Source organism: Medicago sativa, chromosome 1 (genome assembly GCF_051527215.1).
Source record: "Medicago sativa cultivar Bolivia chromosome 1, Bolivia_mono, whole genome shotgun sequence".
Taxonomy (NCBI): Eukaryota; Viridiplantae; Streptophyta; class Magnoliopsida; order Fabales; family Fabaceae; genus Medicago; species Medicago sativa.
Genome location: NC_140749.1, coordinates 20,890,001 through 20,909,873, shown reverse-complemented (window position 1 = coordinate 20,909,873; position 19,873 = coordinate 20,890,001). Strand labels below are relative to the sequence as shown.

The 19,873-nt window shown below is 33.3% G+C and overlaps 3 protein-coding genes and 1 pseudogene across 7 annotated transcripts; 2 read left to right on the top strand and 2 right to left on the bottom strand.

The window, feature by feature from the left end:
• Positions 1-687: 687 nt before the first annotated feature.
• LOC146953529 (B3 domain-containing protein REM14-like) lies at positions 688-7,341 on the bottom strand. Its single transcript, XM_085710515.1, has 9 exons — positions 7,142-7,341; positions 5,206-5,686; positions 4,778-4,926; positions 4,109-4,388; positions 3,525-3,673; positions 2,860-3,142; positions 1,291-1,404; positions 1,141-1,199; positions 688-1,057 (listed from the first exon to the last, which is right to left on the bottom strand). Exons 2-9 carry the CDS (start codon positions 5,684-5,686, stop codon positions 815-817), a joined length of 1,758 nt encoding a protein of 585 aa, XP_085566641.1. The 5' UTR covers positions 7,142-7,341; the 3' UTR covers positions 688-814.
• LOC146953530 (ribonucleoside-diphosphate reductase large subunit pseudogene) lies at positions 6,433-7,260 on the bottom strand (annotated as a pseudogene).
• A 1,774-nt stretch (positions 7,342-9,115) lies between the features above and the next one.
• LOC146953528 (B3 domain-containing transcription factor VRN1-like) lies at positions 9,116-12,545 on the top strand. 2 transcript variants are annotated; one of them, XM_085710506.1, is made up of 6 exons: positions 9,116-9,237; positions 10,180-10,642; positions 10,890-11,047; positions 11,408-11,687; positions 11,886-11,947; positions 12,032-12,545. In XM_085710506.1, the coding sequence occupies exons 1-6, from the start codon at positions 9,145-9,147 to the stop codon at positions 12,281-12,283; spliced, it is 1,308 nt and encodes a 435-aa protein (XP_085566632.1). In that variant the 5' UTR covers positions 9,116-9,144; the 3' UTR covers positions 12,284-12,545. The 2 variants fall into 2 exon arrangements, with proteins under 2 accessions (XP_085566632.1, XP_085566635.1); XM_085710509.1 differs by having other exon boundaries at positions 9,127-9,237; positions 11,889-11,947.
• A 1,845-nt stretch (positions 12,546-14,390) lies between these two features.
• On the top strand, positions 14,391-19,663 carry LOC146953527 (B3 domain-containing transcription factor VRN1-like). 4 transcript variants are annotated; one of them, XM_085710484.1, is made up of 7 exons: positions 14,391-14,613; positions 17,054-17,483; positions 17,704-17,864; positions 18,124-18,403; positions 18,593-18,712; positions 18,815-18,873; positions 18,957-19,663. In XM_085710484.1, exons 1-7 carry the CDS (start codon positions 14,500-14,502, stop codon positions 19,197-19,199), a joined length of 1,407 nt encoding a protein of 468 aa, XP_085566610.1. In that variant the 5' UTR covers positions 14,391-14,499; the 3' UTR covers positions 19,200-19,663. The 4 variants fall into 4 exon arrangements, with proteins under 4 accessions (XP_085566610.1, XP_085566627.1, XP_085566619.1 ...); XM_085710501.1 differs by having other exon boundaries at positions 14,406-14,613; positions 18,608-18,712; XM_085710493.1 differs by having other exon boundaries at positions 14,406-14,613; positions 18,608-18,721.
• Positions 19,664-19,873: the final 210 nt, after the last annotated feature.

Sequence of the window (19,873 nt, the reverse complement as noted above, 5' to 3'; positions counted from 1 at the left end):
ATTCGAACCTAGAACTTTAACTCGTTTAATTCATCATCCCAAACAAATGGTTGCAATATATCTTGATCTAATTATCATTCAATGTTAAATATATATTTCTTTTTACAAAAGTTAGTTCTTGGTAATGGTTAGAGAGAATTCTAATTGCCATCTGATATTGAATTTTTTTCATATACTTGAACAGGTTACGATATGCTCTTGAATTTTAGGAACCTGCAGCTAAATTAGACCTCATTCTAATTTTTTTTAACAAGGTTTTAAGCAATCACAGAACGTTTACATTTTATTTACTTTTTTCTTTATTATCTCTGCATGAAACATAACTAGTATTCCCAGATATTATAAAAATTCCATAAATTATCACTCTCCAATATAGTAATTTTTTTTTTTTGTAGAAATAAAGAAACTTTACATTCATAAACTAATGAAATCATCTAAAAAAAAGGACATAGACAAAAAAAAAAACATTTCATAGTAGCTATGAAACATACAAAAGATCAGAAAGATTGAGCAAATAAACAATTTTATGCACTGAATCATCTTAGGTTGCTTACTGTTAATGTTGTGGTTGAAGAAGCTTTGATTAAAGATGATCGAGGAAGGCAATGTCTTGATGAACCTTGAGAATTGGAGGAAGCATCATACCTTAGGACTGCTTTCTGATTTTCCAACCTTGTCGGATGTATCTTAGTGAACCTTTGTTTCATTTAAACCAACGGGAAGAACACAGTTGCAAAATAAACCGAGTCTCGTAATTAGAGAATATTTACATTTTACGTAACACCCCTTAAAATGACAAAACAAGAAAGTGTCTCTAAACAATTGAAACCTTGAACACATGATTTTGCACATCAATCGTCTCAAACAAGCAAGTGTCTCCAGTCTTTACTTTGCAATCTCTCACAAATTCTTGCCAGCCTTTAGTGAACCACCCATAGTCGAGATGTTCATTATAATTCACCTCTACAAACCATGTTCCTTCCCCTACTCTCAACTCCACTGAATTTCCACTAAATATACCATGCTTCTTCAACAGCTCACTTGGTAGTACAACCAACTGCATATATATGAACAAATTAAATTTTATACATTCACACACATAGCTATATACATGGTAACAGCATTTTACGTAATTCATACCTTGTCTGATGATGTTATAAAAACCTTGAACATCTCATGTAAACCCAGACTTACAGAATCTGCAGTAATTAACAACAAAGAAAACATAGTTTAAGGAGATTTGCATGAATTGTACACAAAAAAACACAAAAACAAAATTAAGATGAATACCCCTAAAACCATGTGTTTTTGTGCAGCTCCTTGAAATTCCATCTCCAAAATTGCCCGCATATTCCATATCTTTTACGGGTGTTGTCTTTGATTTGTCTTGGACTCCTTGGTTTTCTGCACAAGTCCACAAACTTCTCAGGGATCTACTGAAGGAGTTGGGGAAAATCTACTAATGCTACATGCAAATCAATTATAATCATAAGATCATTACAACTTAGTTTAAATATGTTTTTTTGTCCTCGCAGATATATCACTTTTAGCTTCTAATCCGTGTATAAAAATTAATCTTGGTAAATATATCACTTTCGATCATAGTTTTCTATTAATCCTTGAAAAATTTGTATATTTTAGAATTAATCATGTAATATATATGTGTACAGTATTTATCTTAGTTTTCATGTAGCCATTATTAGAATGACTAAAATCAAATACTCTATAGAAATGCCACGAACACACACTCTACACACTCCCTTAAACACACTATCATCTATCGGTACACATCAGTCATTTTTTCTATTTTATTTTACAGTTATTGGTCACCACAATTTACACTACCCACAACCCACCATTATCCTTCATCATGAGATTTTATGACAGTAAGGGGTGAGCACCGGTCGGTTACGGGCGGATTTGGCCCAACAACTGCTCACCGAAGAACATCTGTAGATCAGAAAACGTGAACCATTCCCGACCGTTTCAACGTCAGTTTCGGCGGTTGACGGGTCTAACGGAATAACGGGTGGGCCGGGTGGTTTGGCTCGGTTGTATCTCTAGCTTTCATCTGCAAAAATGTTCTTCTCCTCTCTGTATATCTCTCATCTCATGTGCTTCGTGTTCATTCCCTGTGATTGTTTCTTCTCTCTGGTAGTGGTGGGCTCAATATCATATTCTTGCTTGCTTGTAATAAATTAATTAAGGTAAGAGAAAGAAGTTTATTTTAATGGAGTAAATGAGATATGAAAAGCCAAAAAAGGTAAACATGACAATTGAAAAGTCAAGACACACCCTGTTTGATGGCACACATACATTGGACAGTGTGTAGGGTGTTCAATTTTCAAGACTTGAGATAGTCTCACACTTCACGCGCGCGTGGCTTCTACAGAGACACAAACAACAGTAATAAGTGGACGGGTTCAGACACCGCTCATTCCATTTTGACAGAACCGCTTTCGTCCGTTCCAAACCATGTGAAACTGATTTGTCTCACTTCATTCCGAAGCTCGTACACATCCGACCGTTGAACAAGTATTTGTTACGGTTATGTCGGATTTCGGTCGGATGACAAATTCTTGCTCAGCCCTAATGACAGTAACATTAACATGTGTATTTAACCAACGCAATAAAATAGAGCTTGGGGGACTAGCTGAAGGGTTGTACAATCAAGTGAAATATTCGTTCTACTACACAACATGATGTCCAAGATTTAAACCTTAAAATATTTTACACATTTGATTGATTGTAGTTTGTTGGCAAATTAAAACTTTTAACATTGATCAAATGTATCAAAATCAAAATCAGAAGATAATAAAATATGTATCATTTCAAAAACAACAATAATAAAAGCAATACCTTGAAACTTCTCCGGGCCCGGTTCCTTTGTGGTTGAGATGATAGCAATCGTGAATGAAAGTGGTTTGCGTTGAGTCATCTCAAACGTACACATGTCACCGACTTGCAAGTTATGTTCCCGTGAAAATGACTTCCAACCACTTCCCATTCGAAAACTTATTCTGGATTCATCAAAGTTTAACGTCACGTGCCATGTTCTATCCTCCTCACCAACACTTCTAATTGTTGCCTTCCCTTGCAATAACTCATTCATGTATTCTTTTGAAAACCATTTAGGTATCATCTGTTTCAGGTCATGGTTTAAAATATATATTCATTAACTATATGTACTGTGCAAGGCTCTTTCAAACCACTGCTTAAATGTATCAAATTTATAAAAATATACCTAAATGTCTCTTCTGCTAGTTATTTTGATCTTCAAATGTGTCTTTAGTATGTTTCCTATACTTTTTCTCTTTTGTTAATAAGTTTATTGAATAAATTTACTTTAGTCCTTGAATATGTTTTTGTTAGTAAGTTTATTCAATACAACTATTATCAAATGAGACATTTGGAGATTTGTTTGTAATTTCCAATACAATCAGTTCGTATAGTAAAATGAAAGCCTCTCACACAGTTGGGCACAAAAATCACTATTAATGAGAAAAAAAGTATAGGAAACATACCAATCTATTATCACCTTCAACATGATATGGCAATAATATGAGAGTGAAGCTAGGGTTCTCATTGGGATGAGAATTCGTGCAGTTTCTCTCATTCCCATCTTTAGTTTTTGTGCATTTCTTATCCCTGCCTCCTCTGTTTTCATTAGTCTCTGCAAAACTTCAAAAATTATTTTCAGCACTTGAAGGATACAAAATAAAAGTTCATGTCTTGATTTCATTTGTATGACAGTCTTGAAAATTATTTAAATCTTAAAAGAGAACAAAATAAAAAATATACATAAATAGAGTGGGTCCAGGATTAAAACATGTGCTTTTGTATGGATTAAAAAGTGGGTAGAAATAGAATGACTGAAAACAAAATTTGAAATAAACACATTGATTTTGTGGGGTTGCATTGATAGCAGCAGTAGTAGCAATGTCATTTGAATTGATTTTCTTTTTCTTGATGGGGTTTTTATTATTTTCATCGTCACTGGGAATCTCATCATCATAATCATCATCACACTCTTTAGTATTTTCTTTAACGCTATTGCATATCATACTTGAATAGTCAATTTCTAATTTACTATCATCTAATATAATACCTTGAAACTGCTCAGGGCATGGTTCCTTCGTGGTTGGGATAATAATAATTGTGAATGAAAGTGGTTCGCGTTGAGTCATCTCAAATTTACATACATCACCAACTTTCAACTCATGTTCCTTTGAAAATGACTTCCAACCAGCCCTCATAACAAAACTGCTCCTGCTTTTACGAAAGTTTAATGTCACGTGCCATGCCCTGTCCTCACCAACACTTCTAATTGTTGCCTTCCCTTGCAATAACTCATTCATGTATTCTTTCGAAAAGCAATTAGGTATCGTCTGTTTCAGGTCATGGTTTAAACAAATATTGATTAAAATATATTCGTGCACGAAATGTGCAAGGCTCATTCAAACAGTACTTAAATGTATCAAAAATTATAAAAATATGCCTAAATGTCTCTTCTGCTAGTTATTTTGATCTTCAAATCTGTCTTTAGTATGTTTGCTATACATTTTTCTTTTGTTAATAATTTAATGAATAAATTTACATTAATCCTTGAATATGTTTTCAATTAGTAAATTTATTTGATAAAACTATTAACAAGAGAAACATTTGGGGATTTCGTTTGTAATTTCAATACATTCAGTTCCTATAGAAAAATGAAAGCCTCTCACACAGTTAGGTACAAAATGTCACTATTACAGAAAAAGTAGTATAGGAAACATACCAATCTATTATCACCTTCAACATGACATGGCGATAATTTGACAGTGAAACTAGGACTCTCATTGGGATGAGAATTTGTGTAACTTCTCTCATTTAGTTTTTGTGCATTTTTAGCTTTCTTACCCATGCCTCCTGTGTTTCCATTAGCCTCTGCAAAACTTTAAAAACTATTTTCAGCATTTGAAAGGAACAAAATAAAAGTTTGCGTCTTGATTTTTTTGTATGACAGTCTTGAAAATTGATTTAATCTTAAAAAGTGTGCATAAATAAAGTGGGTATAGAACTAAAAACGTATACTTTTGTAATTTGTATGGATTAAAAAGTGGAAAGAAAGACTAAAACCAAAATTTGAGATGAACTAAGGGACTAATTAAAAACATATTTTGCCTATAAACAGATGAATGAATAAAAGGAAGTAGAATAACTTACCTGAAACTTTTTGTTGGGTTGCATTGATATTAGTTTTTCTCTTGTGAATGTTACTCCCTTGAGGTGTAGCAGCAGTAGTAGCAATGCCATTTGAATTGATTCTCTTTTTCTTGAGGGGAATTTTAGTATTTTCAGTGTCACTAGGAATCTCAACACACTCATAATCATTGTCGTCGTCGTCAGCATCATCATGACTCTCTTTAGTATTTTCTTGATTGCCGTTGCATCTCATACTTGAATAGTCAATTTCTAATTTACTATCATCTAATATAATGACATTAAAATCTGACCCTCCTTTGTATTGGAAAACTAAAAGATCTCCACATCGGAGCGACCATGCAAACCTCTTCCAATTTTGAAGCCAAATACCATCACTGCATTGCACCCAATTCATTTTGCACGCAGACCCATTTGGAAGTTTAAGGGATATTGGATTTGGTACATTTTTCCAATACCTCTCTACAAAATTTCTCGGAATCATCTGCAAGAACATTTTCAAAAGTTTGAACTTAGATCGAACTAAGCAAGCATACTTGGTTGTTAGTTTTTAGTATCAGACTTTTAGGTGGAAAAATGGGTCTTTTATTTTTAACAAGAAAACTTTATTCAATAATGAAAACCAAGTTCAATACACTCCCTATCCACATTTTTAAGTGTACCAGTAATACCTGAGCAAACAATACACATAGAGAGAACCAAAGCTAACAGAGAAAATATATATAAAAGCAGAATTTGTGAAATTTGAACTAATTGAAACTTTCTAGTTATTGGTTCAAAGGTTTTACACAGCAGTCTCTGTTGGACTTGTATACTCGATTATCCCAGTGCACAGATTTGATGACTTAATTGTGCCCAGATTCTGCTGGTTGATTTTCCTATTGCAAGCATCCCTAAAAAGCATGTAAGGATTTCAAGTTTCTATCTGTGACTTCAAAATTGCAAACCACAAACTCCGTGCTTGAATAATCTTTTTTGCTTTTCCTGCTTTTTCATACTGAGTGTACAGCTTATCGTATTCTTGACCCCAACAATCTCATTGGGGCAGAACAGGGACAATTTCCCATTGCTCTGAACTCTTTCCATAAAGAGATCAGGCACCCAAAGGGCGTAAAATAAATCTCGAGCACGCTGCTCTTCCTTTCCATGATTTATTTTTAACTCCAAGAAGTCAACTATATCAGCATGCCATGGCTCCAAGTACACAGCAAAAGCACCTTTCTGATCAACTTAGCGTGCAGTATGATTGTACACACACAGCATTGGAACAATACCATTAGACGTTCCATTTGTTCCCCAAATGTAACCATGGGCACGTATGTTGTGAACAGAAACACCAATCCCTCCAGCAGATTTACTAATGACAGCACACTCCTTCAATGTATCATAAATCCCCTCAATACTATCCTCTTTCATGCACACCAAGAAGCAACTACTCAAGTGAGGCCTAGGTGTTCCAGCGTTGAAAAGTGTACGAGAAGCATGAGTGAACCATCTCTGAGACGTGAAATGACAAGTTTTGACAGCAGATTCAACATCATCCTTGTGAATTCCAACAGAAACCCTCATTATCTTATGTTGAGGTCTTTCCATAACCACTCCTTCAACTTTCAACAGATAAGACCTCTCTAGGGTTTTGAATACAAAGTAATCGTAGTCAAAACCCCTATCATACAAAGTAATCGAGCCGCATTCTTGATGATAATTTCATACACATCATCAGCAATCAACAAATCATCTGATAAAGCAAGTATGTATGAATTTAATTTCTGAAATTAGTTCTGAAAATGAAGAATAATGATATCTAATTGGATATTTAATTTCATCAAAACAGTGAGTGTTGGGGGTTTTGATCGAACACATTGACTACAAACTCTAATCTATATATCAAATAAATCACATTTATGATAATTCCAAAAGCGTGTGTTGTGTTTCTTACGAGTTGTTTGTGTTGAAGCTCTCGCGTTGTTGAACGGTTAAATAGAAATGCATTCCTTGAGCTTCACTACCACGCCCATTGTAAATGCCGCCGTTGCCGTGTTGTTGTTGAAACGACATGCTTCTACTTTGTGAAGCTGAAGATGAAGAGATGATTATGTTGAAGATGAATACATAAAGATACTGTGAATGGGCGGAGAAAGCAAAAGTACTGCTCCCTCCGGCTCTAGGTTATAATTGTTTAAGGTTTGTGCATGGTTATTAAGGAAATGATTAATTGAGTTGATTTTGATGGTAAAATTTGTATCATTTACTAAAACACCTTTATTAATTACAGTTAGTGGAATAGTTAAGTTGGATGAATTTCAATAAATAAGGGTATATTAATGGAAAAAAATAATGGTATTCTAAAGTGATAATTATTATGAGAAAAAGAAAAAATTGTAAAGAGACAATTATTATGAGACAGATGGAGTATTTAAGAAGAAAGAAAGGTGACTTTTTGGGATGACATTGTGGTCGATGACATTGACCAACCACAATGTCACATGTGGCTTTCTTCCTTCTCTTTCACAATAATTTTTGCGTTTTTATATACTTGTGACATTGTGGTTGATCAATGCCACGAACCACAATGTCATCAAAGTGATATCCAACTTTTTGTCCCTCAATGTGTAACAACAGCGTGTTTATTGAAATTTTAAAATAATTTTTTTTAAAAAAAAATCTAAACTAACTCACTTAAATTGATACGGGAAGAATCAATCAAAATGTATTTTAATCAAAATTGTCTTTTACGTCAAATTATTACTATATAAAAAGTATAATTTGATAGAAGATTACAATATAATTTGATTTAGTTAGCCAGCGATAAAACTTGATCATTTTTGGTATAAAAACAAAATTATTAGAATGATCCACATTGGAATTACTACACATTTTACTCTAAAAAAAGTTTATTTATTATATAAAAAGTAGTAGAGATAAGTAAGATACTTATTCCCCTTTAAAAAAACAAGCTAAGATGTTTATTGTCAAATAAAAGGTATAAGTAAGATATTTTACTCTTTAAAAAGATTTTTTTTAAATCTTTTTAAAAATAAAATAAAAAAAAATTATTGATCTTTTATTAAGCTTTAATCAATTTATTCAAAAAGATTTTTTTGATTTTATTTGTTTATGATTATTCTAATAAAAATAATGAACAAAACAATAATAAAACATAATAATTTCATATCAGAGACCATTACCAAAGTGAAGGGACTAATATCAAAAAATGTTGAAAGTGCATGGACTAATGATATTTTGAAGTCAAATAGTTGATTTTTTTGTCTTTTAGTGTGCCACGTGGCGTGCCATGATTGGTCCATGTGGCACACCGTTAGTTTTTGTTTTTTTTTAACAGATACTTAACAGAAGGACCAATGCCAAAAGTTTTATAAAGTTCAGGGACCTAAACCAAAATTGGATGAAAGTGCAGGGACTAAATATACATTTAAACCTAAATATTATCATTCATGTGCATGCTTAAATACTTTTTAGGCTTAAATATGTCTTTAGTCCCTGCACTTTCATCAGATTTTGGCATTGGTCCTTGCACTTTTTTTTGTTTGGAATTGGTCTCTGCACTTTGTAAAAATATTGGTATTGGTCCCAGCACTCTGTAAAAATATTGGTATTGATCCCTGCACTTTGTAAAAATATTGGTATTGGTGCCACATGGCGTGAAATGATTGGGCCATGTGGCACTTCGTTAGATTTGTGTTTTTTTTTAACAGAAAGTTAATAGAGGGACCAATACCGATATTTTTACGAAGTGCAAGGACCAATGCCAAAATCTGATGAAAGTGCAGGGACCAATGACACATTTAAACCTACTTTTTATTTTTATTTGGGTTGTGCCCAACCAAATATTTTTCATATAAAAGAGGGGGAACACAACATTTTGGGTCTAATATATATAAATCCCTTCACATTCATCATCATTTTGAGAAGCAAGCATCAATGTCAAGTGTTCACTATGGACGTGGAAGTGAAGCTAAGGGAATGCATTTTTACCAAACCATTCAACTTTGTGAATTGCAGGATGAAGAGCTTGTAAGCATTCTCAATCAGCTTCTTCTTTTTTCCATTTCATCCATTCTTTCGATTATTGAAGTAGCTTTTGTAATTGTGTATCACACTATTTGTTGAAAACAAAACGACCCATTTTAATCATTGACCCAATTTAATTATTGAATAAACTTTGTTATTGGAATTAATGAATACGAAGATTTGAATGTTGGTAAGCTCATACATAGTTTTCTTATAATTGCTTTGATTTGATGGAGGAATGTTGCATACTTGCTTATCTGGTTTTCTTAGGAACTTTGTGGTTTTCACATGGAGTGTCTAAAATTTTGACACTAAAAACAAACAACCATGTACTGATTTATTATCATTAACGGAATTGGTTTTTCGCTCCTGAGCGATTCGCTCATTAAGCACTAGTGCTCAATCACTTGGTCATACCAACTCTTTAAGTGGACTGTTTAAGGTTTGTAGTCAATGTGTTTGATGAAAACCCTCAATACAGTTTTCATGATGGTTTCTGTTGCAAAATTATCTATCCATTCTTGCTCTATTCTTGCACATAGATCTCATTATTCTTGAGTTTCAGAACTGATTTGAGAGCAATTCATGAAATTAAATTCATGGAGGAATGTTGCATACATACTTGCTTTATGAGATGACTTGTGTGTATCTACTTGACTTACAATTAGTTCAGATTTCATAAATTCTGCTTTCTTGTATTAGTGCTATGCATGGCTTTGGTTCTAAACTCATTTTGTTTGATATATATATATATATATGCTTGACTTAAAATGTGGATGAAGAGTGTTCCAACACTGTTTTCTTAATCAGCCGGTGTATTAATTGAATGAAGTTTGCTTGTTAGAAACTAAAACGTTTTGCTACATTAATCACTTGATGTATGCTTTGCTGCATTAATCTTCATTACTTGTTGAAATTCATTGGTTTTTGAAAATGTGCTTGCAGATGATTCCAAGGAAATTTGTAGAGAGACATTGGAAAGATGTATCCAATCCAATTTCCCTTATACTTCCAAATGGGACTGAGTTCAAAATGAATTGGGTACAACACAGTGATGATGTTTGGCTTCAGAATTGGAAGAGGTTTGCGCGCTCTCTCAGATGTGGAGATCTTTTAGTTTTCCAATACAAAGGAGGGTCAGATTTTCATGTCATTATATTGGATGATAGTAGTTTGGAAATTGACTATTCATGTATGAGATGCAATGATGAACAAGAAGCTAAGGAGAGTGATGATGATGATGATGATGACTGTGTTGAGATTCCGAATGATCATGAAAATACCCAACAACCCCTCAAGAAAAAGAAAATCAACTCAAATGACATTGCTACTAGTGCTGCTACACCTCAAGGAACAAACATTGGCAAGAGAAAAATTAATATCAATGCATCCTTGCAAAAAGTTTCAGGCAAGTAAATGCAACATTGACAAAAATGTTATTAGGCATTCTATCTACTTTTTAATGCATACAAATTACAATAGTGCATGACTGCATGTTTTTAATCCTAGGCCCGCTGTATTTACGTATTTTTTAATTTTTTAACATTTAATTATTTTTCAAGACTGCCATTAAAAATCAAGACGTGAACTTTTATTAGTTTTTTGAAGTTTTTAAAGACTTTCAAATGCTGAAAATAGTTTTTAAAGTTTTGCAGAGGCTAATAGAAACTGTGGAGGCCGGGGTAAGAAAGCTAAGAAATGCACAAAAACTAAAGATAGGAATGAGAGAAGTTTCACAAATTATCATCCCAATGGGAGTCCTAGTTTCACTGTCAAATTATCGCCATATCACATTGAAGGTTATAATAGATTGGTATGTTTGCTTTACTTTTTTTTTTCCAGCAATATTTGTACCTAACTGTGTAAGAGGCTTTCATTTTTCTATAGGAACTGAATGTATCGAAATTACAAACAAATCCCCAAATGTTTCTCTTGTAAATAGTCTTATTGAATAAATTTACTAACAGAAAACATATTCAAGGACTAATGTCAATTTATTCAATAAAAGAGAAAAAATATAGCTAACATACTAAAGACACATTTGAAAATCAAAATAAGTAACTATAGAGACATTTAGGTATATTTTAATTATTGGTTTGACAGCCATGCACGTTACATATACTTATTGAATATATTTTAAGTAATATCTATTTTAAACCATGACCTGAAACAGATAATACCTAGATGGTTTTCGAAAGAATACATGAATGAGTTATTGCAACAGAAGGCCACAATTAGAAGTGTTGGTGAGGACAGGGCATGGTACGTGACGTTATACTTTGATAAAAGCAAGAGCAGTTTTATAATGCAGGTTGGTTGGAAGTCATTTTCAAAGGAACATGACTTGAAAGTTGGTGATGTATGTAAATTTGAGATGACTCAACGCGAACCACTTTCATTCACAATTACTATTATCCCAGCCACAAAGGAACCATGCCCAGAGCAGTTTCAAGGTATTTCTTTCATTATTATTGTTTTGTAAAGATAAATAGTTTTAATTTGTCAACAAATAACAAACAATCATCTGTAACAAATTTTAAGGTTTAAATATACATTGTCCATGTAATGTAAACATACTACTCTTTGATTTTATTGTGTACAATTCATGAAAATATCTTTAAAATATGTTTACTTTGTGTTCTTAATTACAGCAGATTCTGTAAGTCCAAATATACACGACAAATTCAAGGTTTTTGTAACATCATTCGACAAGGTATGAATTACTTAAAGTGTCGTTACCATTTACATAGCCATGTGTGTGAATGTGTAGAATTTTAATCTGTTCTTATATATGCAGCTGATTGTACTCCCAAGTGAGCTGTTGAAGAGACATAATATATTCAGTGGAAATTTAGTGGAGTTGAAAGTAGAAGAAGGAACATGGTTTGTAGAGGTAAATTATGATCAACATCTCGATTATGGGTGGTTCACTAAAGGTTGGCAAGAATTTATGAGAGATTGCAAAGTGAAGATTGGAGACACTTGTTTGTTTGAGATGATTGATGTTCAAAATCATGTGTTCAAGGTTTCAATTATACCAGATGTTTAGAAGAACATTTGTGTTTTGTTATTTTGTAAGTAGATGTTATATTTCATATGAACTTTTTACAATCACTCACAATTGGTGTTGTTTTAGAACTTCTACTCTGACATAGGAGAGCTTGTAAGACTCACAATATATATTTAGTTGTGAAAATGATGTAATTATTACTATCTCAGTTCATCTGTGAATGAATGCAAAGTGAAGATTAGGAACACTAGTTTGTATGAGATGATTGATTATCAAAATTATGTGTTCAGGGTTTCAATTACAAGAACATTTATGTCTTCTGTTAGTTTGCAATTAGAAGATTACATTTCATATGAACTTCAAATGACCACTCTATGAAATATGAGTGCTTTTTGAATTTTCAATCTTTGATCTAAGAGAGTTTGTAACACTCACTCTAGATATTAAGAAGTTGTGATTATTACTCTTAGTTCATTAATAACTATCGGTCTAAATAAGTAGCAAAGAACATACATATAGAAGCTTTGTAGACATCTAATTAAAATCTGTTTGTTTGTATAAGTACAATCTTGAAGATCATTACTTTCTTTCACTTCTCATTTTAGCGTTGTGACAAATTTGGCACTCCAAATGCTACGCCACACATATCTCGGATTATGTCCAACGCTTGACATAAGGTAATCACATTTAGGAAAATATTTAGCTTTGAGTTATAATTAGATTACCTTAGGAATGGAGTATGTGATTGTATTTGTTGGGAAGTAGGAGCCATTGTAGTGGTATTTGGTGATGGGGTATTTGTGGCTGATGATAACAACAAAGGTATTGTTGTTTATTATTTTGAGATTCTTAAGGATAATAGTGATGTAAAATCAATGTTTTTCACCACCTTTCTTATGTATTCAACTTATAGTATCATGTCCTTTCAACAACACTATGGACGTGGGAGTGAAGCTAAGTTGTTAAATTCGAACATTCTTCTTCACAAATGGAGGAATGTTGCATACTTGCTTATCTGCATGGCAGTGTCCCAATCTGGTTCAATCTGGTGGTGTATTGACCTTGGTTTTCATCATTGAATGAAGTTTGTTTTTTTATTAAAACAAACAACCTTGTATGCTTTGCTGCATTAATCTTCTTTACTAGTTCAAACTCATGGGTTTTTGAAAATGTGCTCTCTTGCAGATGATTCCATGGACTTTTGTAGAGAGATATTGGAAAGATGTATCAAATCCAATATCCCTTAGACTTCCAAATGAGTCTCACTGTAAAATGTTTTGGAAACAAGTGGGTCCGATTTTAATGTCATTATATTAGATGACAGTAATAAATTAGAAATTCAAGTATGAGATGCAACGATGACCAATATTGCCTAGACTCTGGATGCAAGCTGCATCATATCCTTATATCACTGCAACCACTAGCATCATCCTTCTACAAGCTTTGAACTTAAATCATCGATGTACTATTAGCCCACTAACAGCCAGAGTACTAAATTTAATATCAAGAATCAAAGTTTACAACTTCAATGGCTTGGCACCCTGTCTAGACACGTGGAAGATTATTCTACCATGAGTTTTGAGAAACGAGAGTCTATTGAAATTTGGAACTTCAAAAAGCTCTAAAGCACCGGTACTCCAATTTGCAAAACATACCTATACCAAGTACTTCGCGGGTACTGATACACGTACAATACGCACCATGGGTGCAACTAAGCAAAGCAAATATGCAGCAAGAATACAATTATTTAAAAATGCAAATTAAAACATGCAAATTTTTTTATTTAAAGAATAAATTATTTAATTATTTTTAATTAAAAATAAGGGGAATTAATCACTTTAGTCCCTGAATGGGAGAGGATTCGTCATTTTAGTCCCTGAATGAAGAGAAATTGCAAAACAGTCCCTGCATGGTCAATTTCAGGGACTAAAGTGACTAACAGAGTCTACATTCAGGGACTAAATTGACTAACGAAGTGTGCATTCAGGGACTAAATTGACTAACAAAGTCTACATTCAGGGACTATTTTGCAATTTATCTGCATTCAGGGACTAAAGTGACGAATCTCTTCCGATTCAGGGACTAAATGACTAATTCCCCTAAAAATAATCATAAAGCAACATAGTCACCTTACTAATTTCTTCTTACATACTAGTATAGTACCTTTCTTCTTCCATAAAGTCAAAAAGTAGCTTTCTGTATTGTTATTACACAATACAATCACCCCTTAATCTTCAACTAGGCAAAGCAGCAGCATGTCGTTTCAACAACAACATAGCAGCAGCATTCACAATGGGCGTGGGAGTGAAGCTCAAGGAATGCATTTCTATTTAACTGTTCAACAACGCGTACTTCAACACAAACAACTTGTGAGCACACCACACTCACTTTCTTCTTCTTCTTCTTTTCCTTTTCCTTTTCCTTTTCATTCATTCTTTCCGTTTCTCTTTTCATTATGACACTTGTGGAAGTTGAATTATCATAAATGCAATTTATTTGAGATATAGATTACGGATTTATCAATCAGCATTAATTAATTGAATTGCTCAAGTAGAGTTTGTAGTCAACGTGTTCGATCAAAACCCCCAACACTCACTGTTTTGATCATGGTTTCTGTCTGTTGCAAAATTACATATCCAATTAGTTCTAATTATTCTTGATTTTCAGAACTAATTTCAGACAAGAACCTGAAATTAAATTCATACATACATACTTGCTTTATCAGATGATTTGTGTGTATCTTCTGCAAAAGCCAACATGTAATCATCCGGAATAAACAATAAATCTAGGAACAAGTTTTCTAATCTTAATTACTTTGCAAACACCGATTCTATACAAGTTACTGTAAGTAATACATACATGATCTTCGACTATAGATTCTAAAGGCCATCCTCCGTTTATAAATCTTTTATATGTCTTGAACCACTTTCATATATATTTTCTCTGTTACTTTTGGTTCAAATAGCTAGAAAGTTTCATTTCACTAGAAAGTTTCAATTACTTCAAATACCTAAGCTTAGCACAAGTTTGTTGCTAGTTTCATTTCAAATAGTCTGTCAGCAGCCAGTAGATATTGCGTGTATTCGTTTTTCTAGAAAAAAAAACATTATCAAAACATTTCAAATAGTCTGTTAACTTGACTACGATTACATTGGATTCAAAACCCTAGAGAGGTCTTATCTGTTGAAAGTTGAAGGAGTGGTTATGGAAAGACCTCAACATAAGATAATGAGGGTTTCTGTTGGAATTCACAAGGATGATGTTGAATCTGCTGTCAAAACTTATCATTTCATGTCTCAGAGATGGTTCACTCATGCTTCTCCTACACTTTTCAACGCTGGAACACCTAGGCCTCAGTTGAGTAGTTGCTTCTTAGTGTGCATGAAAGAGGATAGTATTGAGGGGATTTATGATACATTGAAGGAGTGTGCTGTCATTAGTAAATCTGCTGGAGGGATTGGTGTTTCTGTTCACAACATACGTGCCCATGGTAGTTACATTCAGGGAATAAATGGAACGTCTAATGGTATTGTTCCAATGCTGCGTGTGTTCAATCATACTGCATGTTATGTTGATCAGAAAGGTGCTTTTGCTGTGTACCTGGAGCCATGACATGCTGATATAGTTGACGTTTTGGAATTAAAAATAAATCATGGAAAGGAAGAGCAATGTGCTCGAGATTTATTTTACGCCCTTTGGGTGCCTGATCTCTTTATGGAAAGAGTTCAGAGCAATTGGGAATGGTCCCTGTTCTGTCCCAATGAAGCACCTGGTTTGGCAGATTGTTGGATTCAAGAATATGATAAGCTGTACACTCAGTATGAAAAAGCAGGAAAAGCAAAAAAGATTATTCAAGCACGGAGTCTGTGGTTTGCAATTTTGAAGTCACAGATAGAAACTGGAAATCCTTACATGCTTTTTAAGGATGCTTGCAATAGGAAAAGCAACCAGCAGAATCTGGGCACAATTAAGTCATCATATCTGTGCACTGGGATAATCGAGTATACAAGTCCAACACTCACTTTCTTCTTCTTCTTCTTCCTTTTCTTATTCATTCAATTTTTATCTTAACTAAACCCATGCATGTTTCCATAAATGGAATTCATTCGAGCTATAGATTAGGGATTTTTTTGGTGGTGTCCAAGGTTCGAACCTTCGACCTTGCATATATTATGCATCGTCCTTACCAACTGAGCTAAGCTCACAGAGACATAGATTAGGGATTTATCATCATTAATAAGTGGAATTAAAAATATAAATTATTATCATTAATAGAGGAGTTTAGTGAATGTTTTAGTAGAGTTTGTAGTCAATGTATTCGATGAAAACCCCCAACACTGTTTTGGGTTTGTTTAGTGCTATCATGAAGGTTTGTGTTGCAAAATTACCTATTATTCTTCATTTTCAGAACTAATTTCAGAGCAGCTCCTGTAATAAATTCATACATTGTCCTTGACAAATGGAGAATCAAATGCTCATGAGTTTTGTATACAGACCTGCTTTATGAGATGAGTTGTGTGTATCTACTTCACTTCCAATTAGTTTAGATTTCACAAATTCTGCTTTCATTATATATGTCTCTGTTAGTGCTACCAATGGCTTCAGTTCTAAACTCATTTTGTTTGATACATATGCTTGACTTAAAATGTGGATTCAGTTTGCTTAATCAGTTGGTGCATTAATTGAATGAAGTTTGCTTGTTAGAAAATAAAATGTTTTGCTGCATTAATCACTTGATGTATGCTTTGCTGCATTAATCTTCATTACTAGTTCAAACTCATTGGTTTTTGAAAATGTGTTTTCTTGCAGATGATTCCAAGGAGTTTTGTAGAGAGATATTGGAAAGATGTGCCAAATCCAATATCCCTTAAACTTCCAAATGGGTCTGTGTGCAAAATGAATTGGGTGCAATGCGGTTATGATATTTGGCTTTTGAATTGGAAAAGATTTGCAAGGTCGCTTAGATGCGGTGATCTTTTAGTTTTCCAGTACAAAGGAGGGTCAGATTTTCATGTCATTATATTAGATGATAGTAAATTAGAAATTGACTATTCAAGCATCACATGCAACGATGACCACGACACTAGCAAACAATATTGTAGTACCAATGACAGTGAAATTACCGAACAACCCCTGAAAAAAAAGAAAATCAACACAAATGAGAGTGCTGCTACACCTCAAGGGACAAGCATTGGCAAGAGAAAATATCAAATGAATGCAACCCAGCAAAAAGTCTCAGGTAAAGTATGTTTTTAGTTAGTCCCTATATTTATCTCAAGTTCTGTTTAATCCATACAAATTACAAAAGTACATGTTTTCTGGAATTTACTTGCTTTATTTATTTTGTTTTTTTAAGATTTAATCAATTTCATGACTGTTATAAAAAATAAAATTTTCAAGAGCTGAAAATTTAATTTTGTACCTTTTAAATGCTGAAAATAATTTAAAGTTTTTTGCAGAGGCTATTAGAAACAATGGAGACAGGGATAAGAAAGCTAAGAAATGCACAAAAACTAAAGATGGGAATGAGAGAAGTTACACAAATTCTCATCCCAATGAGAATCCCAATTTCACTCTCAAATTATCGCGACCTTATGTGGAAGGTGATAGATTAAAATTGGTATGTTTCCTATACCTTTTTTTTTTTTAAGTAAATAGCGATTTTGGTACCTTAATGTGAGAGGTTTTCATTTCACTATAGGAACTGGATGTATTGAAATTACAAACAAACACCAAATGCCTATTTTGTTAGTAATATTTAAGGGCGAAAGTAATTAACCAAAGATACATTCAAAGATTACTGATGCGACAAAGCCTCGCACATTTAAATAGTGAATATATTTTTATTAATATATATTTTAAACCTTGAGCTGAAACAGAGGATACCCACGTGGTTTTCAAAAGAATACATGAGTGAGCTGTTGCAAGGGAATGCAATGATTAGAAGCACTGGTGAGGACAGGACGTGGTATGTGACGTTAAAATTTGATGAACGCAATAATAACTTTGAAATTACAGCTGGTTGGAAGTCATTTTTAAAGGAACATGACTTGCAAGTTGGTGATGTATGTAAATTTGAGATGACTCAACGCGAACCACTTTCATTCACAATTACTATTATCCCAGCCACAAAGGAACCCTGCCCAGAGCAGTTTCAAGGTATTTCTTTCATTATTATTTTGGAAGAATCACATTTTAACATAGTTTAATTTCAATACATTTGATCAATGTAAATAGTTTTAATGTGTCAACAAATTACAATAAATCCTGTGTAGAAAAGTTTAAGGTTTAAATATATCTGTCCATGTAATGTAAACATACTATTCTTTGCTTTTGATCCCCGACAAGGCTGTGGACATGCAGAAAACCAACGAGTCCAAATAAAATCAGAGACAATGCCCGAAGAAGATATGGAATATGTGGGCAATTTTGGAGAACGAATTTCAAACAGCAGCCCAAAAACACATGGTCTCAGGAGTATTCATCTTTATTTCATTTTTCAAGCTTTTATTGTGTACAATTCATGAAAATATCCTTAAACTATGTTTACTCTGTTCTTAATTACTGCAGATTCTGTAAGTCCGAATTTACATGGCCAATTCAAGGTTTTTGTAACATCATTAGACAAGGTATGAATTACTTAAAATGTTGTTACCTTGTTTATTGATATGTTGTGAATGTAAAACTTTTTAATTTGTTCATATATATGCAGTTGGTTGTACTACCAAGTGAGCTGTTAAAAAGACATAATATATTTAGTGGAAATTCGGTGGAGTTGAAAATAGGAGAAGGAACATGGTTTGTAGATGTGAGTTATAATGAACATCTCGACTATGGATGGTTCACTAAAGGCTGGCAAGAATTTGTGAGAGATTGCAAAGTAAAGACCGGAGACACTTGCTTGTTTGAGATGATTGATGTGCAAAATCATGTGTTCAAGGTTTCAATTGTTTGAGATACTTGCTTGTTTGTGTCTTACCATTTTAAGGGGTGTAACATAAAATGTAAATATTCTCTAATTGCGAGACCCAGTTTATTTTGCAACTGTGTTCTTCCTGTTGGTTTAAATGAAAGAAAGGTTCAGCAAGATACATCCGACAAAGTTGAAGAAAAGGAAAAGAGGAAAATCAGAAGGCAGTCCAACAGGTACCTCCAATCCTCAAGGTTCATCAAGACATTGTCTTCCTCGGTCGCCTTTAATTAAAGATTCTTCAACCACAACAGTAATAGTAACGTAAAACTTTTGACATGAGTCAGCCTCTAAAATAGTGTTATGAGAATTGTGGAAGCAACCTAAGATGATTCAGTGCAGAAAATTGTTTATTTGTTCAATCTTTATGTTCTGTTGTGTATGTTTCATAGTGTTGCAATAGCTACTATGGAATGGTTACTTTATTTTTGTCTACGTCCTTTTTTCAAGATGCTTTCTTTCTTTTATGCTCAATCCTCAAGGTTCTTTCTACAAAATAAAAAATGCAGGGTCAACACATATCCTTCCTAAAGGTTAAGAAAATCGGGCACAAAAACCTCTGAAAAATTGAAAACTACTTTCTGTGCATCTCATGTAAAAAGCAAATCAATGTACTATTAGTACAATGTTCATTTCATTATAATTGGTTTTCCTCATAC

Coding starts and splice junctions, on each gene's coding strand:
- LOC146953528 (XM_085710506.1), top strand. CDS start 9,145: ATGTCAAGTGTTCACTATGGACGTGGAAGTGAAGCTAAGGGAATGCAT. Junction 11,688..11,885: donor ATGCCCAGAGCAGTTTCAAG/GTATTTCTTTCA, acceptor TCTTAATTACAG/CAGATTCTGTAAGTCCAAAT. Junction 11,948..12,031: donor TTGTAACATCATTCGACAAG/GTATGAATTACT, acceptor TTATATATGCAG/CTGATTGTACTCCCAAGTGA.
- LOC146953527 (XM_085710477.1), top strand. CDS start 14,500: ATGTCGTTTCAACAACAACATAGCAGCAGCATTCACAATGGGCGTGGG. Junction 18,404..18,592: donor CTGCCCAGAGCAGTTTCAAG/GTATTTCTTTCA, acceptor ATCCCCGACAAG/GCTGTGGACATGCAGAAAAC. Junction 18,722..18,814: donor AAAAACACATGGTCTCAGGA/GTATTCATCTTT, acceptor TAATTACTGCAG/ATTCTGTAAGTCCGAATTTA.
- LOC146953529 (XM_085710515.1), bottom strand. CDS start 5,686: ATGATTCCGAGAAATTTTGTAGAGAGGTATTGGAAAAATGTACCAAAT. Junction 1,200..1,290: donor AAAAACACATGGTTTTAGGG/GTATTCATCTTA, acceptor TAATTACTGCAG/ATTCTGTAAGTCTGGGTTTA. Junction 1,058..1,140: donor TTATAACATCATCAGACAAG/GTATGAATTACG, acceptor ATATATATGCAG/TTGGTTGTACTACCAAGTGA.